The 20,121-nt window shown below is 40.5% G+C and overlaps 1 protein-coding gene across 4 annotated transcripts; it reads right to left on the reverse strand.

The window, feature by feature from the left end:
* Positions 1 to 2,195: 2,195 nt before the first annotated feature.
* SPART (spartin) lies at positions 2,196 to 19,686 on the reverse strand. 4 transcript variants are annotated; one of them, XM_082752445.1, is made up of 10 exons: positions 19,603 to 19,686; positions 13,461 to 14,287; positions 12,242 to 12,439; positions 11,186 to 11,290; positions 9,740 to 9,869; positions 8,731 to 8,925; positions 7,590 to 7,748; positions 7,407 to 7,497; positions 6,376 to 6,432; positions 4,028 to 4,163 (listed from the first exon to the last, which is right to left on the reverse strand). In XM_082752445.1, the coding sequence occupies exons 2-9, from the start codon at positions 14,283 to 14,285 to the stop codon at positions 6,384 to 6,386; spliced, it is 1,752 nt and encodes a 583-aa protein (XP_082608571.1). In that variant the 5' UTR covers positions 14,286 to 14,287; positions 19,603 to 19,686; the 3' UTR covers positions 4,028 to 4,163; positions 6,376 to 6,383. The 4 variants fall into 4 exon arrangements, with proteins under 4 accessions (XP_082608568.1, XP_082608569.1, XP_082608570.1 ...); XM_082752442.1 differs by lacking the exon at positions 6,376 to 6,432 and having other exon boundaries at positions 2,196 to 4,163; XM_082752443.1 differs by lacking the exons at positions 6,376 to 6,432; positions 19,603 to 19,686 and adding an exon at positions 19,341 to 19,490 and having other exon boundaries at positions 2,196 to 4,163.
* Between the last annotated feature and the right edge of the window lie 435 nt (positions 19,687 to 20,121).

Consider the following 20,121-nt stretch of genomic DNA (forward strand, 5'->3'; position numbering starts at 1 on the left):
AGGAAACTTGATCAGCACAATATGGTTTGAAAATGATTTTACAGTTAAATACTTATCTTCAGGCTACATGACGACAATCAACAGCTACTGTTGCTTAAAAGCAAGGTAGACCAGTTGTTGAAGGTAAACATTTGGATTATGACAAATTAATTTTGACATAGAAATACATTTAGTTATTTTCATAGCACTGATATATGTAGCATAGAGATGACTGGCTGTGTGGACAAGGGGAAACAAATGGTTATTGTGTATTTTGATTTTACCAAAGCCTTTGACGGAGTCTCCCATATCACCTTTATAGTCGAATTGATGAGATGTGGATTGCATAACTGGAAAATGAGGTTGGTGGAAAACTGGCAGGGCCTTTAGGCTGACCACCAAGTGTGGTGCTCAGCAGTATTACTGCCTGACTCCAGGATCAATACCTGAGCCAGTACCACTTCATTCTTTATTACCACCTGGAAGACAGGCAGGGAACGCTCTCAGCAAGCTAGCTGCTGATCAACACAGTGAGGGGAGCAGTCACTCTGCAGGAAGGTGGAACTGCCTTTTGGAGGAGATGGACAGGCCAGAGAGACAGGGTGCTGAAAGGAACTGAATGAAATCCAAAAAAAACCACAAGGGCAAGGTCCTACAAAGTACAGGCTGGGGGCAGTGACTAGAATGCAGCTTCACAGGCAAAGACGTGGTGGTTCTTGGTGGCCAAGCTGACCCTGAGCCAGCAATTCACCTTCCAGCCAACAGCTTCCTGGGTGGCACTAGCATGATCGTAGCCAGGAGGTTGGCAGAGGTGGTTCTTTCATTCCACTCAGCATTGCAGGACCACATGCTGGAGTGCTTAGCTTTGTGCTCCCACACAGATCCTATGGGCTGCCAGGCCGGTCAGGGGTTGGCAGGCATGAGCGTTGTTCAACCTGGAGAAGGAAAGGCAGTAGGTCTTTGTGTGGTCAGATACCTGGAAGGAGGGTGTAGACAAAAATGAATATCCAGGCTCAGTTTGTAAGACATCTTTAAGTATAAACAGTATGCACAAGTGCGCATGAAAAATTTTGACTCAATCTAAAGGAGAAATATTTGTCTTCATCAGGGTCAAACATGGCAAAGGTCGCCCAGAGAGGTTGTGAAATCTCCATCCTTGAAGATACTCATAATGTGCGCTGATGTGGTGCTGCTTCACCTGTGGTTCCTTGGAGCAGGAGATTGGACTACAGACCTTTGGAGATCCCTTTCAACCTATGACATCCTATGGTGTCCTGAATAATCAAGCCTGGTCAGCATGTTTTGTTAGAAGCTATTTTTCTAATTCTTTTTAAAGGATTATAGATCCAGTTGAGGGCAGAACAGTGGTTTATACCTAAAGAATGGTGAAGGTGCCAGGGACTGGAGTAGCTTTGAATGACATGGAGGTTGTTAAAAGTAATTCTCAGTACAAGACTTGAGACCAATATTGCAGCAGAAAAGGTTTTGAAGAAACCAATTTGGAAACAGCACTGCATTAAGTAATCTGGTAGCAGTTCACTCAGTAAACAGCATTAGTAAGACTACTACAAGAACTGCCATACATCAAAAGACGGTCAGCGTTCAAAGTGAAAGCAAAGCCAAGCTGGGAATAGAAAACAAACCTAAGATACGAGGCTTAGGGAGCTTATATCTAAGTGTATGAAAGGAAGGGCTGAGATAAGAGTTTGTGTGTGAAAGCTGTTCTGTATGGCACAGAAACTGAGGAGAAGCCTATGGATTTGCTGCCCAGAGCCTAAGTAGTGACAGCTGAAGCAGGTTAAGTTCAATGGCATGATACTTTTCGCACTGAGTGGCTAAACTTTGGACCCCCATGAAAGGGGAGGTCATGGATATATCACATTAAGAAGTGTAAAAAGGGCTAGACATTATTTAAAAAAAACAAAACAAAAACAAAAACAAAAAAAAAAACAAAACAAAAAAAAAAAAACAAACAAACAAACAAACAAACGACTTTAATCTACCCTGAGACAAATTTGAAAGACTGGGAGACTGAGTACACGTGAAGAAGACAATGTCAGCAGGTTAAACAGGATAATGCCTGACACCGATGGCATTCAATCTCCCTCTGCTCTCCTCCCAGTATGCTACAGCTTGGTCTCCTGAAGACTGTAGCACTTCAATTTTAACTGCTTTAATACAATCTGTTGTTTAAATAGTTTACAGATGAAACTAGAGGGGATGAGCTACATACAAGACCCAAATGGCAGGAAGAAGGAAGATAAAAATACAGACATTCCTATTGCAAAAGCAATTCCTAACAAACATCCTTTTGCTAGTATGAAATCCATATTAGCTTCAAATTGGTTACACTTGCTGAAAAGTGACAGACAGTAGTAACAGAAATTGTTACACTGTACATTTCATGGGCCTTTTTATTTTGAAAAATTTTAAGGTCTAATTGATGAACATGTTTCAGTTGTAGACATACTCCAAGACTGCTCTTTTATTACTTCACAAGTATTAGTTCTTCCACTCATTGATCTGTACCGTAACTTTACATCATAAGAAGGCCAAGCACAGTTCAACCAATTTTAATTATCTTTATTTCCATAAATCACAGTTACACTTCAAGTGGTTAGTGCCTTTGTTTCACATTTCTCACCCCAAGTACACACCTACAGTAGCTACCACAAAATGTGCACTTATTATCATTCTCACAGACATCTGTCATTACTGCGTTTTTTCCCCAATCTGATACAAATATAATTTGCCAACAACCTTTTATACTTATTTTCTCCAATTACATTAAATGGAGACAACTTGTGAATTGATGGTGTTCTGTTTGTTGCAGGTCCAGCCAAGATAAGTTAGAATGTATAGCAGCTTTAATACTCAATAACGAACTGATAAATAATTAGCAGTATAAAGTCATCTCAAGGGATAGACTTGCATATGGACTAGGAGTAAGATATAGGAATGGGATGAGAAAGCTACATAATATTTATTCTATTCCAGACATCTCCTAAGTAAAAGGTATGATAACAGGCATTTTTAAGAGATGTCAACTTGTGCAGCTATGAATTCAACAGAATAAAGATGTGGTTAGAACTACTTGTTGAAGCAAATACCTAATGCCTTCCATCAGGGATCTGCAACGTATATGCTCTGGATTTTTTTGTACTGGCTGCAAAGCACAGTATGCATAGGAGTTTCTAGTAATCTCAATATTTTTTACGGAAAAATATTTTCATTTATGCAAAAACACACATCCTCTTTATACAAAAAACATCTCAATTTTACGGAATCTTTCTCCTTATGGAGTCAATTGGGGAATACATTTTTTTCCTCGAGCTATAAATACCCTCTATTAGAAGAAATGCTTGATATCTTTGGTCTGCTTACATGCTGGAGGGAGAAAAAGTAGTTTTAAAGGAAATGACTACCTAGCTACCTGAGGTTCATCTTTCATTTCTTCTAATATGAACTTTGGAAAACATTAGCTGTTTAGTAGCTGAGAAGGGAAATTCTCTACAAAGGAAAGAATAAAGCACAAAAATATTTAAGTAGTGCATATTAAATAAGATCACTCTGTTTTAGTAAAATTAACTCTTAAGGATAGTAAAAAAAACAGAACTAGTAACCACACTTGTATAAGAATTAGTAATCCTATTTGTTCGGTATCACCACCTTCTTTACAAATATAATGTATTACAAAAATATTCATAACATTTCTATATTAATCTATTGTTCCATACTATATTTTGAAAAAGTGCTTACAGAGGCAAGTTTATCAACCGGAAACTCACATCAATCTGCATCAATACAAAACAATTAAGGAGACTTTCATTTTTCCTTCCAAAAATACCCTTCCATACCTTTGTATTTTCCACTGCAAATTAAGTAACAGTTGCTTGAAAAGTAGAGTATGATTGGCATTAAATCACAGATTAGCAATGTAGTTCTAAGTAGGAAGTTTCATATCTAACGTAAGGCTTTGAGAAATATTTCATTGTTTTCACTTTTTATCTTTTTTCTCCTTATCCAATACTTTATACTCATCTAACACAGCATGTCCAGTTTCCTTTGCAGTTCTCTTTACGACAGCTTTGATACCAATATTGTCAATGTTAAATGCTGTCACACCAACATTGATTGCAGAATTCACAGCGTTGTCAGTAGCATGGCCAGCATCATCTCCATACCTTTTAAGAAAGACAGCAGATTTGTAGATGTGTACTTAGTATTTTTCTCTTCATTAGAATTCTTTCAAAAGCAAGATTTTAAGCGTTACTGAGAACAGAGAATAAGCACACAGCCTGAATGTTGAAGGAGTAAGATGAGAAATTAGCAAGTTATTTAAGTAAGGGCTGCTCTTCTATAAGGCAGGTTTATCTTTAAAGACGCCAGTATGCTTCTGTCATTCTTCCTGATCAAACTATCCAGTCTGTCTTCCTTCTACCTCTCTAGTCTTGAAGAAAGGAATAGAAGGCTTGCCTACAGAACCGTAAGAAACAGGGCTGGCTTCTGTGTGTGTGTGTGCGCGTGCGCATAAAAACCCTTTAACTACTCCTTAAATAAAACTCCTTATACCCAAATAAGCCCAAATTATCCCAAATAAATCCACCTTTGCAGCTGTTCAGCCTTCTCAGTCTGTACTTAGCGTTAGGTCAGAGGTTGGACTAGATGATCTTGGGAGGCCTCTTCCAACCTAGATGCTACTGTGATTCTGTGATACTGTGGGTGATAGCACTGAGGACAGAGGGCAAACACTGTCCTGCCTTCTCAGCTGTTACAAAAAAAAAGGACTGTAGTCACCTCTGGCATATCTTTTCTTGGTTGGCTGGTACCACCACTGTGTGAATAGTGCTTGGTTAGTACTCGTCCTAGATCACCCTTTCCTGTGCCTCCATGGTATAACGTAACATTAAGTCTGGTGTAAGAATGACACACAGGTTTGAAGTACCCAGAACAGCCACACTGAGGTTGTGCATCTCTGTACCCAAGCAGTTTAACCCAGACAGTCTATCATGTCTCCTGGGGACAGAGGATTGTTGTCACAGCTGTGCTTGTAATGTTGGAGGTGGCAGGGTCCCTACAAAAAACTCCATTGTGCAGTGAAAACTTATCTGAAGTAACCTGGAATCAATACAATGGCAAAGGGGAAGGTGGCAAAGAAGGGGAAATAATAATAAAAAGTCATACAAAACCCCAAAAGGCTCAACAAAGCTATCTTGAGGATATGCTGAAAATTACTGAGCAAGAAAACCTCTGGTCTCTCCAGTGGACCATGGGTCTGGCTTCTTTATGGTTTAGGAGGCAACTCTGCAGTTAGAAATTAACTACTTAACTGTGAAGAAAGATAGAGAGAGTGTACTGAAGAAGGGCAAAAGTATAGTGAGAACAGTAACTCCAGTTGTTGCTGGCAGCCAGACATTACCCCAGAGAGCACTGTAAGTAGACAAACCAGGCCAAAGGGAAGCATTTCTTGCAATGTCAGAATCTCAGCAATTAGCGGAGTTACTATTTCCCCATGTTTCTTACAACCAGAGATTCTTTTTGAGGACCTCAAAATAATGCTAAAGAGAAGCACAGCATATGAAAGGTTCCAAAAATCTATCGCATTATTAAAAGAGCAGCCATGGCATATTGGTGTGAGCCATCAACGAAACCAAATTAAAAGGATCGGCGTTTTTGTTTTGTTCCTGTTTTCAGTCCTCTGAGAGTGATGGCCTTGAATCACCACCATCTGATTTGCAGATCACAGAATTAATCTCACAGCAAAAGAGCACTACTTGTCAATTTGATTAGTTATTTTCACTTCAGGAATATCATAAGCCATTTTGCCATAACATCAGTAAATAAATAGTAAGACTATTGATTATGCAACGCAGACAGATTAATAATTTCTTAAATATTTGATAATTGATTTTTCCCTTTGCCTGTCTCAATTTCATCATTTGTGCCTTTTTTAAAATAAAAAGTTGGGCAGATGCAAATACTTATACCACTATAAAAAGACAGCAGGTTAGTAGCAAGGTACTTTTGCAGAATTGTTACTTCTGAAGCTATGTTTTCCCCCAGTTCTGATCAACATACACATAGGTTGAGCATCTCTTTATAACTGCATCAGCAAAGGTATTGCAGCTAAATTTTAGCAGAGGTTTTTTTTTTTGTTGATTTATGAGAGACTGTGACGATGCTCCTTTAGCTTTGTTTCCAGTAAGGGGAATTTAGCTGGTTCACCAAGTACCTGGAGTGGAAGAAGTCTTTTTGTCACTGAAACAAAAACCAGCTTACTGAAGAGATGTGTAGAATTTTAATACATTATATAATAGGATAAAGTCTAAAGATGGAGGAAATCCTCAATTATCAAGTATTTTATATTGTGTTGTAATAACTGCAACTTGTAATTACTTTGTTTTTCACTTAGCGTCTGGCACCTGCTGATCTCCGCACTTCCTATTTTTATATCTAAAAGAAAACATTAACGTGAATTTATATGAAAAAGAATACTGGTACAATACCTCCTGACATCCCTACAGAGGACAAATGTTAGCAATAAAACACCCCTTTTAACTTGCTGTCTTATCTGGCCTCCTGTTTGAGATGCATCAGAACACAACCCTGAATGTCAGTTGACCCAACACTACAAGCTGATGTTTACCTTGTTACGCTCTTGTTACCGTAGCCTGTATGCACTTTCAGCAATCCTTTTTAACATTTCTTTTGCTATGACTCCATTTAACCTACATGTTTTTGCTTACTCTTCACACTCAACTATAAATGTTGAACTTTTTTTTTTTTTTTTTTTTGAGGGCTACATTTCATACATACTTTCAGTATCTTCCCTTCTTCTCCAAAACATCTTTCAGTACAGACTTATCAACTTTGGTCTTTGCATCATCTCAGTAACACAATCCAATTATTTTTTTGTAACAACATCTATATTTTGCAAATCCAACTCCATGTCTCATTTTGTTTCATCCTATTATCACTATGCCTTAGATTTCCTTATGCAGTTCTCCTTTTGTATCTCCTTGCTTTAATCTGACCTGCTGGTAGTTGAAGTTCTTTCATTTTTTCATCAAGTTCAGCTAAGTTTATATAAATTCAAGATGAGAGTTGAGAGGTTTAAAACAGCTACTCTCTCCCCCCAATGACACACTGGAGAACAACGGTATAAATCTGAACAATATTTATTAACACTGTCTGAAGCTGTCATACTTCTAGAAAACAATATATATATTAAACCAGAAGCATTCATTCATTTCGTACTTTTACTTACAGGAGATACTTGTTACTGTGTACTTAGCAGCTTATCATGTGCTGCATAATTAGGGTATTATGGTAGTTTTCCTGCACTTTCATGAGCTTTTTTACCAGTATGCAACCACAATGACAATGCACTGTAGAAAAGGAAAACAATACAAAAAATAATAACTTACTTGTATTTGACAGTTTTTACAGTCTCTGTTGAAACACTTTTAGCAATGCACTTAGCTGCACTTTCTAAACCTTGCCACACTGTTGAAAATCCTGTAAAAACAAACAGATTATTTGAATATATATGTATATATATACATGCACTGAAAAGTATGCAATTAGAGAAGCATAAAGATTTTTGTTACCTTGAACCCCACTTGCTGCTACCACCAGAGCACCATCGAAAGTGGATTTGCCATCTTTGTCCTTCTTAAGGGATTCTGGAACTAATTTGCTGCCGTGCTTCTTCACGTGTGGAGCCAGCTCCTTTCCAACACAGCTCGCTATAGAGCACACTCCCTCAACTACCGTAAGACAATTGCATGCAGATTACTTAGTTAGAACACAGAATCTTTCTTTGAAAGTCCTTACCCCTTATTAAAGTAGTCTCAAATTCTACTTTTATTTAAATATGCTTATTCTGAAGACAAACTTTAATCCACACTTAAGTACACAACTGATATAGAGGAATTTTCAGATTCTGAGCAGCTCCAATTCCTAAGAAACAAGTAGAGTTGATCTTGTGTCTAAAAGCACTAGAAAATAAATAGATATTTGTCACATGTTCTAATTTCAAAAAAAATGTGTCCACGGCTTTGTTACCCAGAACGTGCAGATGGGGAACAAGATGTTTTCCTTTCCTTTCTTGTCTTCTGGAGAACCCTTTCTTAGAATCATTCCAGCTCTCCAAAGTAATTACATAACATCCAGCACTACTTACTTTTTAACTTATATAAGTCATTAGATACTAAATATAAACACTGATACAAATAAACAACAGAATGAACTTACTGAGAGCTGCTATGATTACCAAGCACCACAGAGCACAAAGCCATTTCTATTTGGAAGACTACATAGCCAATAGCTTTGTTTCCAGGCATATGTTTTTACAGCTATGCACACACACACACGCTATACTGATACAATATATGTTAGTCATTACTGATAGCACAGCTTTTAAAATGCATGGTTATTAACTTCAGAAGAAAAAGAGACCATTCTGAACTAAAACTTCAAAAAAGTTGCCAAAATTGCCAAACTTAAGACTGCAGAAATGCTCTGTTATATAGACTGTTCTTTTTAGTAAAGAAAAATATGCCTCAAAGCCATGCAATAAAATTATTCCTAAAGCACATCTCAAATAGGAGATAACAAGGTACCAACAACTATTCTCCATATTTCATCAGGTCGGTCCCTCCTCTAGTTCCCTGGCTAAAGAAACCAGCTCATTTTACAAAATATTTACTCTTAAATAAATACAATATACTCTGAGATGGGACATGTTACCTAAGAACTGGCTGACTTTCACAGCTCCTCCAGTAGCCTGTTTTGCTACATGAAGCCCCTTTGCTACAGTTGGGTTGACTTCCAGAGGTTTTTCTTCGGGTTGAATGTGTTCTCGCAGTTTAGAAGCTCCTTTATGAATAGCTTTACCGGTGTATTCTGCTCCTTTTATTAGGCCCCAGCTTACCCAAGATGCACCTTCAAGGCAAAAATTGTTATTCTAAAGACATGCAGAGTTTCACAGACTGGAATTCCCACAGCTTTCCCTCCTCTGCCTCTCCAACACTGACCTTAGAAACATTCCCGATTACAGTCTGCAATTATACTCCTCCCTAACTGGGCCAGTACGAATTCCTGAAATGATTTCTGCTCCTATACCACCTACATTTTCCCAACTCATTTTATTTAAGTCTGGTACAGCCATTCCTCATCCAAATGTCAGCTTAACACACAGATACACAGGTTTTGTTTGTTTGCCTTGTTTTTGTTTTTTAAATAGACATCCAGGTCCCAGCAGGGTCAGAAGTGATAAAACTGCACATCTCAATACTATTAACATTCTGAAAATGTATAACCCAGCCCACTTGCCATCCTAGCAGATTCATATTTATTCCAGTCAGTTGGTCATTTGTGTATTCCACAGCTTCTCAGAGGACAAGAACTGTTTATCAGCAGACACCACAATAGATGCATGCTTTAATATAACTGCTCACACAAATAAAATTGTGCTACCATGGTGGTTTGAGTCACATAGGGCAACACCTAATTTATATTGTCATATTAGGAGCCTAAACCGTTTGCAATGAGCACGACTGTTGGCAGGGGATTCAAATTCTGTACTGTTTTTGTAAAGCACACCAAAGTATCCTTCACATTATTGTAATTGGAAGCAGTGAATAACTATTTCTGACCACTCACATTTTACTTGCACAGAGGCACTGAGGTGAAAACAGTGTTTACATATTACTTGCAGAGGTTTCTATTCAATATAATCTTCTTATTACAACAGTACCTGACAGGATTCCATGGGCAACTTTCTCGCTCCATTCTGGCAATTCTTTCTGATTTTCTCCTCCTTGTGGTTGCGGTTGGATATGTACAGTCTGAGGCAAATTAATCACATCGCTAGAGGCTTCTGAAGGCTGGCAAATGGAAATAAACACCTGAGAATCCACTTTGCAAGATATCAAGATTTCTACTTTAGATCATAAAGATTCATTAACAAAAAAAAGGAAATTGTGCGTTCCTGTGAATTCAATTACTTTTGCACGCTGTACATTTCCTTCATCTAGTTACAATGAGAAGATTTGCTTGCCAACAAGGCCATATAGTCAACTAAGTAGGCATAGCCTACAGTACACATTAGCTAGCATAAAAGATAAACAGACCTGTCCATCTATTTTATTTAATCTCCTCAGAAGGAAGTCAACTCTGCTGTGATTCAGTATGGGAATTGAATCCAGCTGCACTAAAAGAATGCAGCTGTTTTGGTTGTTTGCTTCTTACCCTTTCCTCTCAAATCCAAAAATAAAGGGGATTATTCATTCCTCACACTGTTGATGCTTTTGCAGACTGGCACAGCCAAGGAACATGCCAAGCTGTGCGTGATACTGCTCCACACTTAAAGTTAGGCAGAGAGGCTCTGTGCAATTTCATGTCAAACTCCAGAGTTTGTTGAGTAGACATAAATCATTCAAACACAGCAATCACCACCACAGTCTGGTTAGTGTTTCTAAGAAGTGTAACACCACTTTGCAACAGTTCACAGACAATGTGTAATTAAACTTTAACTAGAAAAGGCAGAAAGAAATGTAACGGATTTAAGCCTTGGTTAGGATTCTATTTTTAGTACTTTTGCAATGTAAAAGCCAAAATAAACATTTCAGTGATTGAAAACAATGCTAATTAGCGAGGGAAAGAAAGAAAAATGTTTGTACAAAAGAGTCTATACGAAAGCATCTGCAGATGAAACATACAAGCAGAATGCATGATACAGAATCATATTTGAGAGTGCATGGAATTGTTAGATCCCCCTGAAGTATTTACGGGATATAAAAATATAGGGTAGTGCACAAAGATGACTGTTGCAGGAAAAAACAAACCAAGATCTGTAACAAGGAAGAAGAGATGAAGTCTTACTAAGTTGCTCCCCAAAAGGTTAACAATGTATCACTGACTTGCAGTCCATCAGCAGCTGCTGCTCAGCAGCAGTGTGAAATCTCATTTTCAAGAAACGTCCTTAGCATGTGATCAAAACACTTTGGGGGATGGGCAGGAAAAATAACCTCAATACACACATACAATGAAAGAAATTGCTCAAATCAATTAAAAAAAAAAAAACAAAACAAAACACATTGCTGCTGTCAACCAAGTTTGGATCTCAACAGCTTTAAACTGTATTTCAGTGACTTTTTTTTTCTTACTATCAAATTTTTAGAATCACTGTCCTGGAATTTACCTGGACTTTGTGGCCAGACATCTGTTTTAACTTATCTTCAAAATGCGCTCTGTCTGGTGCTGGGAGCTGTGAAGGTAACCCTACTCTCTCATGGGATCCTTGCACCTGTGATATCACATCAGGGAATATTAACAAAAACACAGAGTTTTAGGACAATTAAGAGACTAATGTGATATCCAATAAGAACTACTTCTATGCAGGCAAGATTACAGAATTAATTCAGTAAATCCTGCAGTGAAACATCACATAGTTCTGTACTACTTTTCCCTTTTAAGTAAAAATTAGTGGCCTCCTGCTGAACTCAACAGGATTTGCAACAGAACTCTGCCCACATGGCATGCAGCCAACTGGTCCCTCACCATCAGCGCTTTCCGGTGTTGGTGATTCAACCAGATGGCATCTTTCGTGGACAGATATAAGCTTGCTATCAGCTATTAAGTGGTTATTGATCACCATTCTTTGTGAAATGGTGTTCAAAGCTCTTAAAGCAACATTTTCCACGTTTCCTGTCACTGTACCTTATTGCATCTTTGTTAATTATGTTTTATTCCTATTTTCTCTCTTAATATCTTCCTGCAATAAGGTACCAGATTAATCTATTTTGAGATCCCATTTGAAGGAGTATTTTTTGAGGTACTCACTATTTTCAAATGTCATCTTTGAAGCTGCTTAACATTTTTGAACTGTAAACGCATTTGTGTACATTATTCCAGGAATGGTATTATGAAAGCTACACAGAGCGTGTGCATGTGTGTGTGCCCACAGGAAAAAAAAATCATGCTTTCTTCTGAAAAAATCATTTGGGGACCTTTGGGAAAAAAAAATGAAAATATATAAAATCGTTTCCAATTCCCCTCTGTGTTTGCAATGTTCTATTATAACAATTTCTTCACTCCTACCACACTGAGCCTACAGTTACATTACTAGGTGTGCTTAATCTTAGCTACTTTATTTCTCACTGGTGAGCTTCCCAGCAAGACACACGCTAAATGTAAACTGGCATCGATCCCTTCCACCTCTCATTATCAGTTCAAGAAATGCAGCCTGGGCCTTTACCTGCAGTCGAAGGTCAGACATCTGTTTTAACAGATCCTCAAACAGCTCTCGGTCAGCTGCTGGGAGTTCAGAAGACAACACCACTCCCACGTAGGACCCTGGTGTCTGGGACATGGTGTCAGGGAACATGTAGACTCCGGTATTGCAGCACAGAACGGGAGACTGACCACTCATTAGAGGATACAGCCAGTCACAAACCTGGAAGAGACAAATACTTGAAGGAATTAAAGGATTCTTTGATTTTTAAAAGACAGACAATGCACTGATTAGCACTGCAAACTTGATTTTCCATTCTGTTTAATAAGAAAAAAAAAGCCTTAGACATCTTGAGAAAACAAAGAAACAAAAAAATCAATCCCGCAACCAATTGAAAAACCTACATGACTACGGAAATATCATTCCTGATTAGCCCTAACAGTCTAATACAGAGAAAATACTAACTTCCACAGGACTGGAACGCAGGCTGGTAGCCTCTTGGCTGAAGCCTTGTTTTGAGGCCCGGTGCCCTGCAAAGAAATCAGGAGTCCCAGCACCTCTAGCTCCCTGGCCATCTCAGGACAGGGCTCCACGAGACGATAAAGAATGTACAGCTGTCACTGGCCTGCTGCTGAAGATTGCTGACACAGGAGCGGGTGCACCAGCAGAACCTAAACCAGGAACTGGTTTGTCAGAGCTTCCCCTTAGCTACTGAGACTTCCAAAGTTAGAAACCAGACCAGAAACACAATGTGCATTATAGAACATGCCTGCATGAAGCAAGCATGGACTAAAAGAATCCAAGTAATGCATCTTCTGCATTTGTAGATCAGAGTCCAGATTAACACGCGCCCTCAAATTCCAAATTATCATCTCTCCAAGGCAACAGCAATACTTTAACACTAGTTGAGGCTGAAGTGGATACTGCATCAGCCCACTGAAATGTTCTGACATGAATTTCTTCTCTCTGTGAGGAAAGTTAATGTTATGAAATGAAAAGAAGTGCTAAGCCTTTAGAAAATGGAATTCACCTCAACAGTAGGCACTCAAGAACCTTGGGAAGACACTGTAGTAGTTTTCTCAGCAAAGCCCTAACAGTGTTTATTCACAGAAAAGCTGTAAAATCCTTTGTATTGTCACACACAGATTTAGACTCACAAAAGCAATAACTTCGGAATATTGCCTTTTAAAGTTTTATGGGATTTTTGAAACATAATTAAAGGAGAAAATTATCTTTCTGTTACCTGAAGAAACGCAGGCGGACGATTCTGGGCCACCTCACTGTCCGTATCCAAGAACTTCACGATGCGCAGGTAGCCAGGATAGGAGGGAGCACTGACCTGCCCATCAGGAGTCACAAAGAATATCTGCACTCCTTGGGGAATCAAGATCAGCTCATCTGCATCCACTCCCAGATTTTCGAGGGGAGGTGGCTGAGTACACTTCTTGTAGTAGTCTTCGCTTACGGAAGAAAACTCCCCAGAGTCTGTGCCGTAAGACACAGTGAAGTGGCCGTTGGTAGCTTGAGGAGTATAGGCAGGAGGTGCTTCGTTTGGCAGACACAGGGGTTTTGCAGATGATGGGCTCATAGCTGGAATTTGCCCCTTGCTCACAGCTGCAGCGTTTCCATCTGCTACAGGTGGCTGGCTCGGTACAAACAGAGCAGTAGGTGGGGGGGGTCTTTCTGGCTTTTCCGTGGAAGGAATTGATGGGTACAGCTTGGGCACCGCAGCAGGGCCACCCACTGCAGGACTTGCTGGTACAGGGGGGCCATTTTGTTCTAGAGTGCCAAGTCGAGCATGAACATTTTGGAGGGTCTCCCTCATCTTTTGTTGCATTTGCCTGGCAGACTCCCACTGGGGTCCCACGCATGCAGGCCCCTGCGCTGGAATACTAATTCCTCGGAGCAAGTGGTCAAGTCCTTGCTTATAGTAATTCCTTGCCTCTTCCTTCTGACCCAGTTCATCTGTATTCAGGCCTTTATTGATGAAGATAAAGGCTTTCCTGTACTCTTCGTTAATAGCTTTAATATTGGCGTCTTCCATAACTGGATCCTGCAGTTGTTCCATCACTGCAAATTGGAATAGAAGTTAGTAAGAGCATTCATACATGAAGTCAATCAAAGTTTCCCTTATAACGAAGTGGCTTCTAACAATGATCACACTGTGTGTTAGCAGAAAGCTATCTAGCTGCTTGGTACAAATCCTGATATATTGCAGTTTTCTCCCATTAACCTTCAGATTTGGACTATAATACTCCCAGTCAGCACAGAAGTTAACTCCGTAACCATCACATCACATTTGTTTCTGAAGAACTTAAGCATCAGAAGAATACAGATGTGCCTGATGTTAAACATCCCATCTTAAAAAGTGTTAAGATCAGTAACAAATGGTGGAGAAGAATACATAAATCTAACTTAACTTTCAAGAACGTTTTCCACCCAAGTCCCTAAGGTATTAAAAAATTCAGTTAACAGCTTGTCTACTTAAATAAAGACCGAACTCACAAACTCTACATTTTTATTTAAAAAAAGAAAATAAGGAAAAGCACTCAGCAAATTTAAACAAATCTTGATAGTCCTCAACTAACATCAACACACAGAACTTGGGAGTAATATTTTGGACGGTTAAAGCTGTGCTTTATAACATGAATACAAGGAAATACTTCCTTTAAAGCATTTACAACAGGAGAAAGAACATTGGTGTTTTCCCTTCCTTGCTCCCTAGGAGACAAGAACTTGAAGTACTGATACATGTATGTACCAAAGGTTGTAAGTACTGTTTGTATTTTAGGATATATTCCTCCAACAGCCTCACGTATACTTGAGCAACTAAAGAGCAAAAACGAATCTGACAGATTCATTTGAAGCTCAAAACGTGCAAAGTCACGTTTTGTTTTAACTGAACTTGGCCAAATACAACAAATACAACTTGTTCTTGGACTAAGACAATATTTACAACATCCAATGTAAAAACTTTTGGTGAAATTTTTTGCTGATAGTGTTGAGAGCCATTGTCAATTCAGACAAATTGGGTTATCATACTAGAAGAGAGTAATGATCTTGGGCAACAACAAAAAAAGGAAACTATTTTAAAAAGAAACTGCATTTCAGTAGAAACAATTCTTTTCTGTAAGCCATAAGGAAGAAAGGAGAAAAACCTAGAGACACTCGTCTATCACAACGACCGCATGCTATGTAGAAAAAGCAAGTAAAAAAAAATCAGAAGTGCAAAAATAAAAATAAACAACTTCTATTACATACAGTAGCATTAATACCACTGTAACAAGCACGGGTGAGACCCCACCAGTGCTAAGCAGCATTTAAGAAAGCCGCACCAGAAGAGGAAGAGGAGTGCTGAAGGTTACTGAAATTTTCTGGTGAACCAGTTACTCCAGGGAAAAGTAAAATAAGTTTGGCTTATCAGGCTAATAAAGCAAAGGGTAAGAAATTGGATTAGTTTCTATAAATACCCTGGATGAAGTGAAGAATGTAAATCAGGAAAGAAGAAAAGAACTAATGAAATGCAAACTTCTGTTACACTCCTGAAATAGCACCTGCATTTATTTATAAGCTTTTATTGGTTTGTGCAAACTGTCAATAAAACAAAAGCAGGCTCGAAAATTTCCTTCTCCCCCAACAACGACAAACAAACTTCATAAGCGAAGGTCATAAAGACATCCTAGAGGCAAAGAGTGAGTGCTGTGCTCTACCCCCACATCCTTTACGACCAAAAGCAGAGGGCACTTGTGTGAATGACACACCTGCAGGCACCTGACAGAAGCATCAGGCAGTCCGCAAGGCACCTGTTACCTCCATGACGTGACAAAATCCTGCTCTGTGTGAGATGAGCTGTGCACGTTTCAGCCAGGAGCATTACAGGGAGGGCTGGAGAAGGCAGACTGCATGGAGCATGTCACAAGCCACCAGCCTTGCTGCCCGTTCCCTGTCATGCAGCAGAAAAATGGACCCTAGGCTGGAGCAGGTTCTCTGGCTGGCTACTGCCCTGCTGTCACTAGGCTTGATGTCTTTGATTTCAGCTGAGAACACTGGCATACGAATAAATATGTGTTTAGTAATCACTGAGGCATAAAGATTAGAAGCCAGAAGCATGCCTCTGACCAGGACAACAGCAAGCAATTAGAATGACAGTAACTGGGAAGAACTAACATCTATGGGACAGAGCTTTATCCTTACATGAAAGGTTACGTGACATGGTTACGTAGACTTTGTGATCCAGGACAACCATGCTTATGTCTCGGCATCACTGCTAAGATGTGCAGCAGTTATTAAGTTTCCACATAATGGAAAAATATAAACATTAAACAAGTATACAGAATAATTAAAGATAGGCATAGTCATTTGCTAGCAAAAATACCTAAAGAATCCTAAACCACACTGTCCTGTGTCAACACCTGTATTTACTAATGGAAGACCCGTTTTTTCCATCTTTATATTCTTCTTAAAAGGAAGACACCTTAACAGTGAAGAACTTGATCTAAAAATTATTTTAAGCTCCTGCACAGAGAATGATTAGAAAAAGAAGAAAAAAGGTCAGTGTTTAACAGGTTACTTCTTCGTGAGCAAAATCTAGCGTTTTGACATTTTTTGGGCCTGTGAATCCAGTTCTGTAACAAGCCCCTTCTTAAAGCTTTAAGTAAACTATTTGGGTGAACAAAACTGAAGTACCACTGTCTACTTTGTCCCGTGTTCTGATCTGGTTTTCTTGGGAGGCTAAGAAGAAGTTATTATCCAGATTTTACATAATTCTTTTGCTAACAATTTTTAGTGTAAAACAAGGAGAGACATCATGAAAAATCCCAAAGTCATAGCTGCATTTCAGTTTAATAGTGAGTTAATTTTCTGTTCAGGGTATGCTCACTGTACTGCCAAGAACACCATTCTTGCTAAAGCTCATTCTTTATTAACACTAAAAAAAAATCTGTAAGGAAATAGAGATGTCAGCAAGACCAGTGTGTACATGGCTGCAGTGCATGGCCATGTGTGGCAGAGATACAAAAGCAGGATCAGTGATTCAGAAGAGCAGGAGTGTTGTTAACTCGGCTCTGATTGTTTGAAATATCCCCAATTTGTGCAATATGCACAGCACAGTTACTGCCAAACCATGCATTTGGGTGACAGGGAGCTTGGAAACTGAGGAAGGAATTCACAGTAGATTTTAACACAGGATAACTAAAAGTCAGCCTGAAGGACTGAAGTTAATTCATTGCTATTTATTAAAATTAACACAAAATAATGGCTGATGTACTAAAGTAAATAAACCAACTGTGTTGCTCCCTTACAGCACAAGAGGAAATATCCTCTGAAACAGAACATTTAAGTAGTTAAATGTTCCATATTCAAGGAAGATCCCTGGTCATTATCATTTACAGTGTATGATTTCAATACCGTATTTAAGTGTCCTGCATTTTTAAATATTTATCTGTAATCCATTCCTGTACAACGTATAGTTATTCCCTCTGTTTTGAAGCTGGAATGAATGGCAAGGTATATTTCGCTAGATACAAGAGCACTAAAAAACAACCTCTGGCCCAATGGCTAGATGTACAAACTGGCCCAGATCTGTGCTTCTTAGTGCTAAGTAAGATTTAGAGGAACTTGGACAAAGCTGGTCCAAAACAGCTAAGAAAAGAGCTAACAGGCACTGCAGATAATCACAGATCAATCCAGGGCTTGAACTCATTCCTCAGCCCTTTCTCAGTCATCAGTACAGGTATACTCCATGGTGCTAAGCGACTTGACCATGGAGGGCTACAGGGCAACAGGGAAATGTGGGTTCAATTTGACATTGCAAGCTAACATCTCATCTATTTAGCTGGCAATCCTTCCTCTACAGCAGCAAACCCTTCTTCATTTAATAAATAAATAAATAAATAAATTAAACAGTTCAGTTGTGGATCTTACCGCGAAAGGGTAGACATGAAGCCTAAAGCTTATTAAGAGGATTAAATATCCTGACTGACAGAGGTAGAACATGCTTCTCAACTCCCTGCATTTGAAACTTGGGGGTGGGGATAAGGGAGGGAAGAAAAAAAAACAACACCAGAACAAACCCCTTAATCCAGGAGATCTTCCTACAGGTCAGCTGTTTTTCTGTCAGCCACTGATACCAGAGATGAAGACAATGAAGGAGAACTACAATGCAGACAGAATTATTTAAGCCTTATTTCTGTAGGGAGCAACTAAAATATCAGTAACTTTTGAGATCTCTGAGACAAATTGATTTAACACAAATGTCATAAAGGATTCCAACTAATATAAGCCAGGTACTAGCTTATCAGCTTTTCTTTTCTTCCCCTTTTATTTAAATTAGTTTCTTTAAAGTAGCCCTTAAATTTTTCATTAAGTGGTGGCTTACAGCAGGTATTTAAGCACTTACGGCTTAGTAATATGTAAAGAGAGTTGGTGATCTGAGCTAACATGGTAATTCTCACTCTTTTAAAATTACTGACGACTTCAGGTAACTCCCATCACCTGACATTTCAACGTGGATCAATTTTCCCAGCCGGTATCCCAGCACCTACATGCATGCAGGTAACAGGCCTAATTCCCCTCCTCTCCACACTACTGCTGTCTCAAGCTGGTTTTGCCCCAAAGCACAGACTTCCTTCCTGGCTCCTGGGTCTGTCCTTGTGCCACAGGGCTCCAGCGCCGAGCTGTTAGGCTCCGAGGTGCCCACTTGGCACACCGCCGAGAAGGAAAGTGAAAAACCAGCAGGGCAGACACGTGCCCTCCTCACACCGCTGTGCTGCCCAGCACCCTACCTGTCCTCTGCCATCGCGTACAAAGACATTGCCACTACCTGCAGCATCCTGTGGGCAGTGATCCTGATGGTGTGACAGAGAAATGAGGGTGACGTGAGATGGCTACTTAATGCTTCCCATCAGGAGCAGGCCTGTCACTGCCAGCAGATCCTCCGTACGCAGACAGAAACACCCCTGCTTGTTTTTAAGAGCGAACAGTTTTTTCTAGTTAACCAAGCTGCCAGGAATCTTTCAAAAGAGATAGAGCACGCAGAGCAGGTCCACGAATTTTGACAAATAACCCCTCGCTTCCACACCGAGACACTCTAAAATGGTTAATTACCACTAATTACCATACCTACCTCAGCCCTGCCCTGGGCCCTCAGCCCAGCAGCTCCCCACACCGCGGGGCTGGGATGGAGGCAGGGAAGGAGGGAGGGACTGAGGCAGGGCACTGCCACCCCCCGCAGCAGCGACCCGGGCCCACGGGGACGGCCCGATGTTTGCCCAGCCCTGCTCCCGTGAGGGGACAGCGGCCCCCGTCCCCACAGCCGCCGCCGCCCCCAGCCCCGTCCCGTCGCTCCGGGCAGGCCCCGGCCCCAGCCCCGCCGCCGCCGCCCTCACCGCGCCAGGCTGCGCCCGCCGAGCCCCGCCGCGGCCTCCAGGCCCCGGCGGCAGCGCCCGCTCCGCCCCCGGCTCGGGGCGGGCCCCGCTGGGGCGGTGGCTCCCGGCTGGGGGAGGCTCCGTGGGGAGCCTCCGAGCACGCCCCGGTCGGGCCTTGGCACCTGCCCCCGGCCAACGTGGTGGCTGCTGTGGTAGAGGGGCCGTGTCCGTGCTCCGCCACAGGCAGCTGCCTTCGCACAGCGAGCCTCGGTGTGCTGCTGGTGTTTGTGGTTATAGCCCAGCAGCAAAGTGGCTGTCACAGTCGCAGCACTAAAAGTCTCAAGCACTTTCTGGGTGACTTCCACACCACGGAATTGCAGGCCATGTTAACTCTAGCAAAGGTGGTAGTGTGTGTGCTAGCACACAGCTCTCCACTTGACTACTTCTGGGGCCTGTATACCGTCAAAAAACTATTCTTGTTTTCATTTGGCTGTGCCTGTGTTGATTGTGAATCAACCTTTGACGCACTCAGGACCTCAG

This window comes from Aythya marila (genome assembly GCF_965140915.1).
Source record: "Aythya marila genome assembly, chromosome: 1".
Taxonomy (NCBI): Eukaryota; Metazoa; Chordata; class Aves; order Anseriformes; family Anatidae; genus Aythya; species Aythya marila.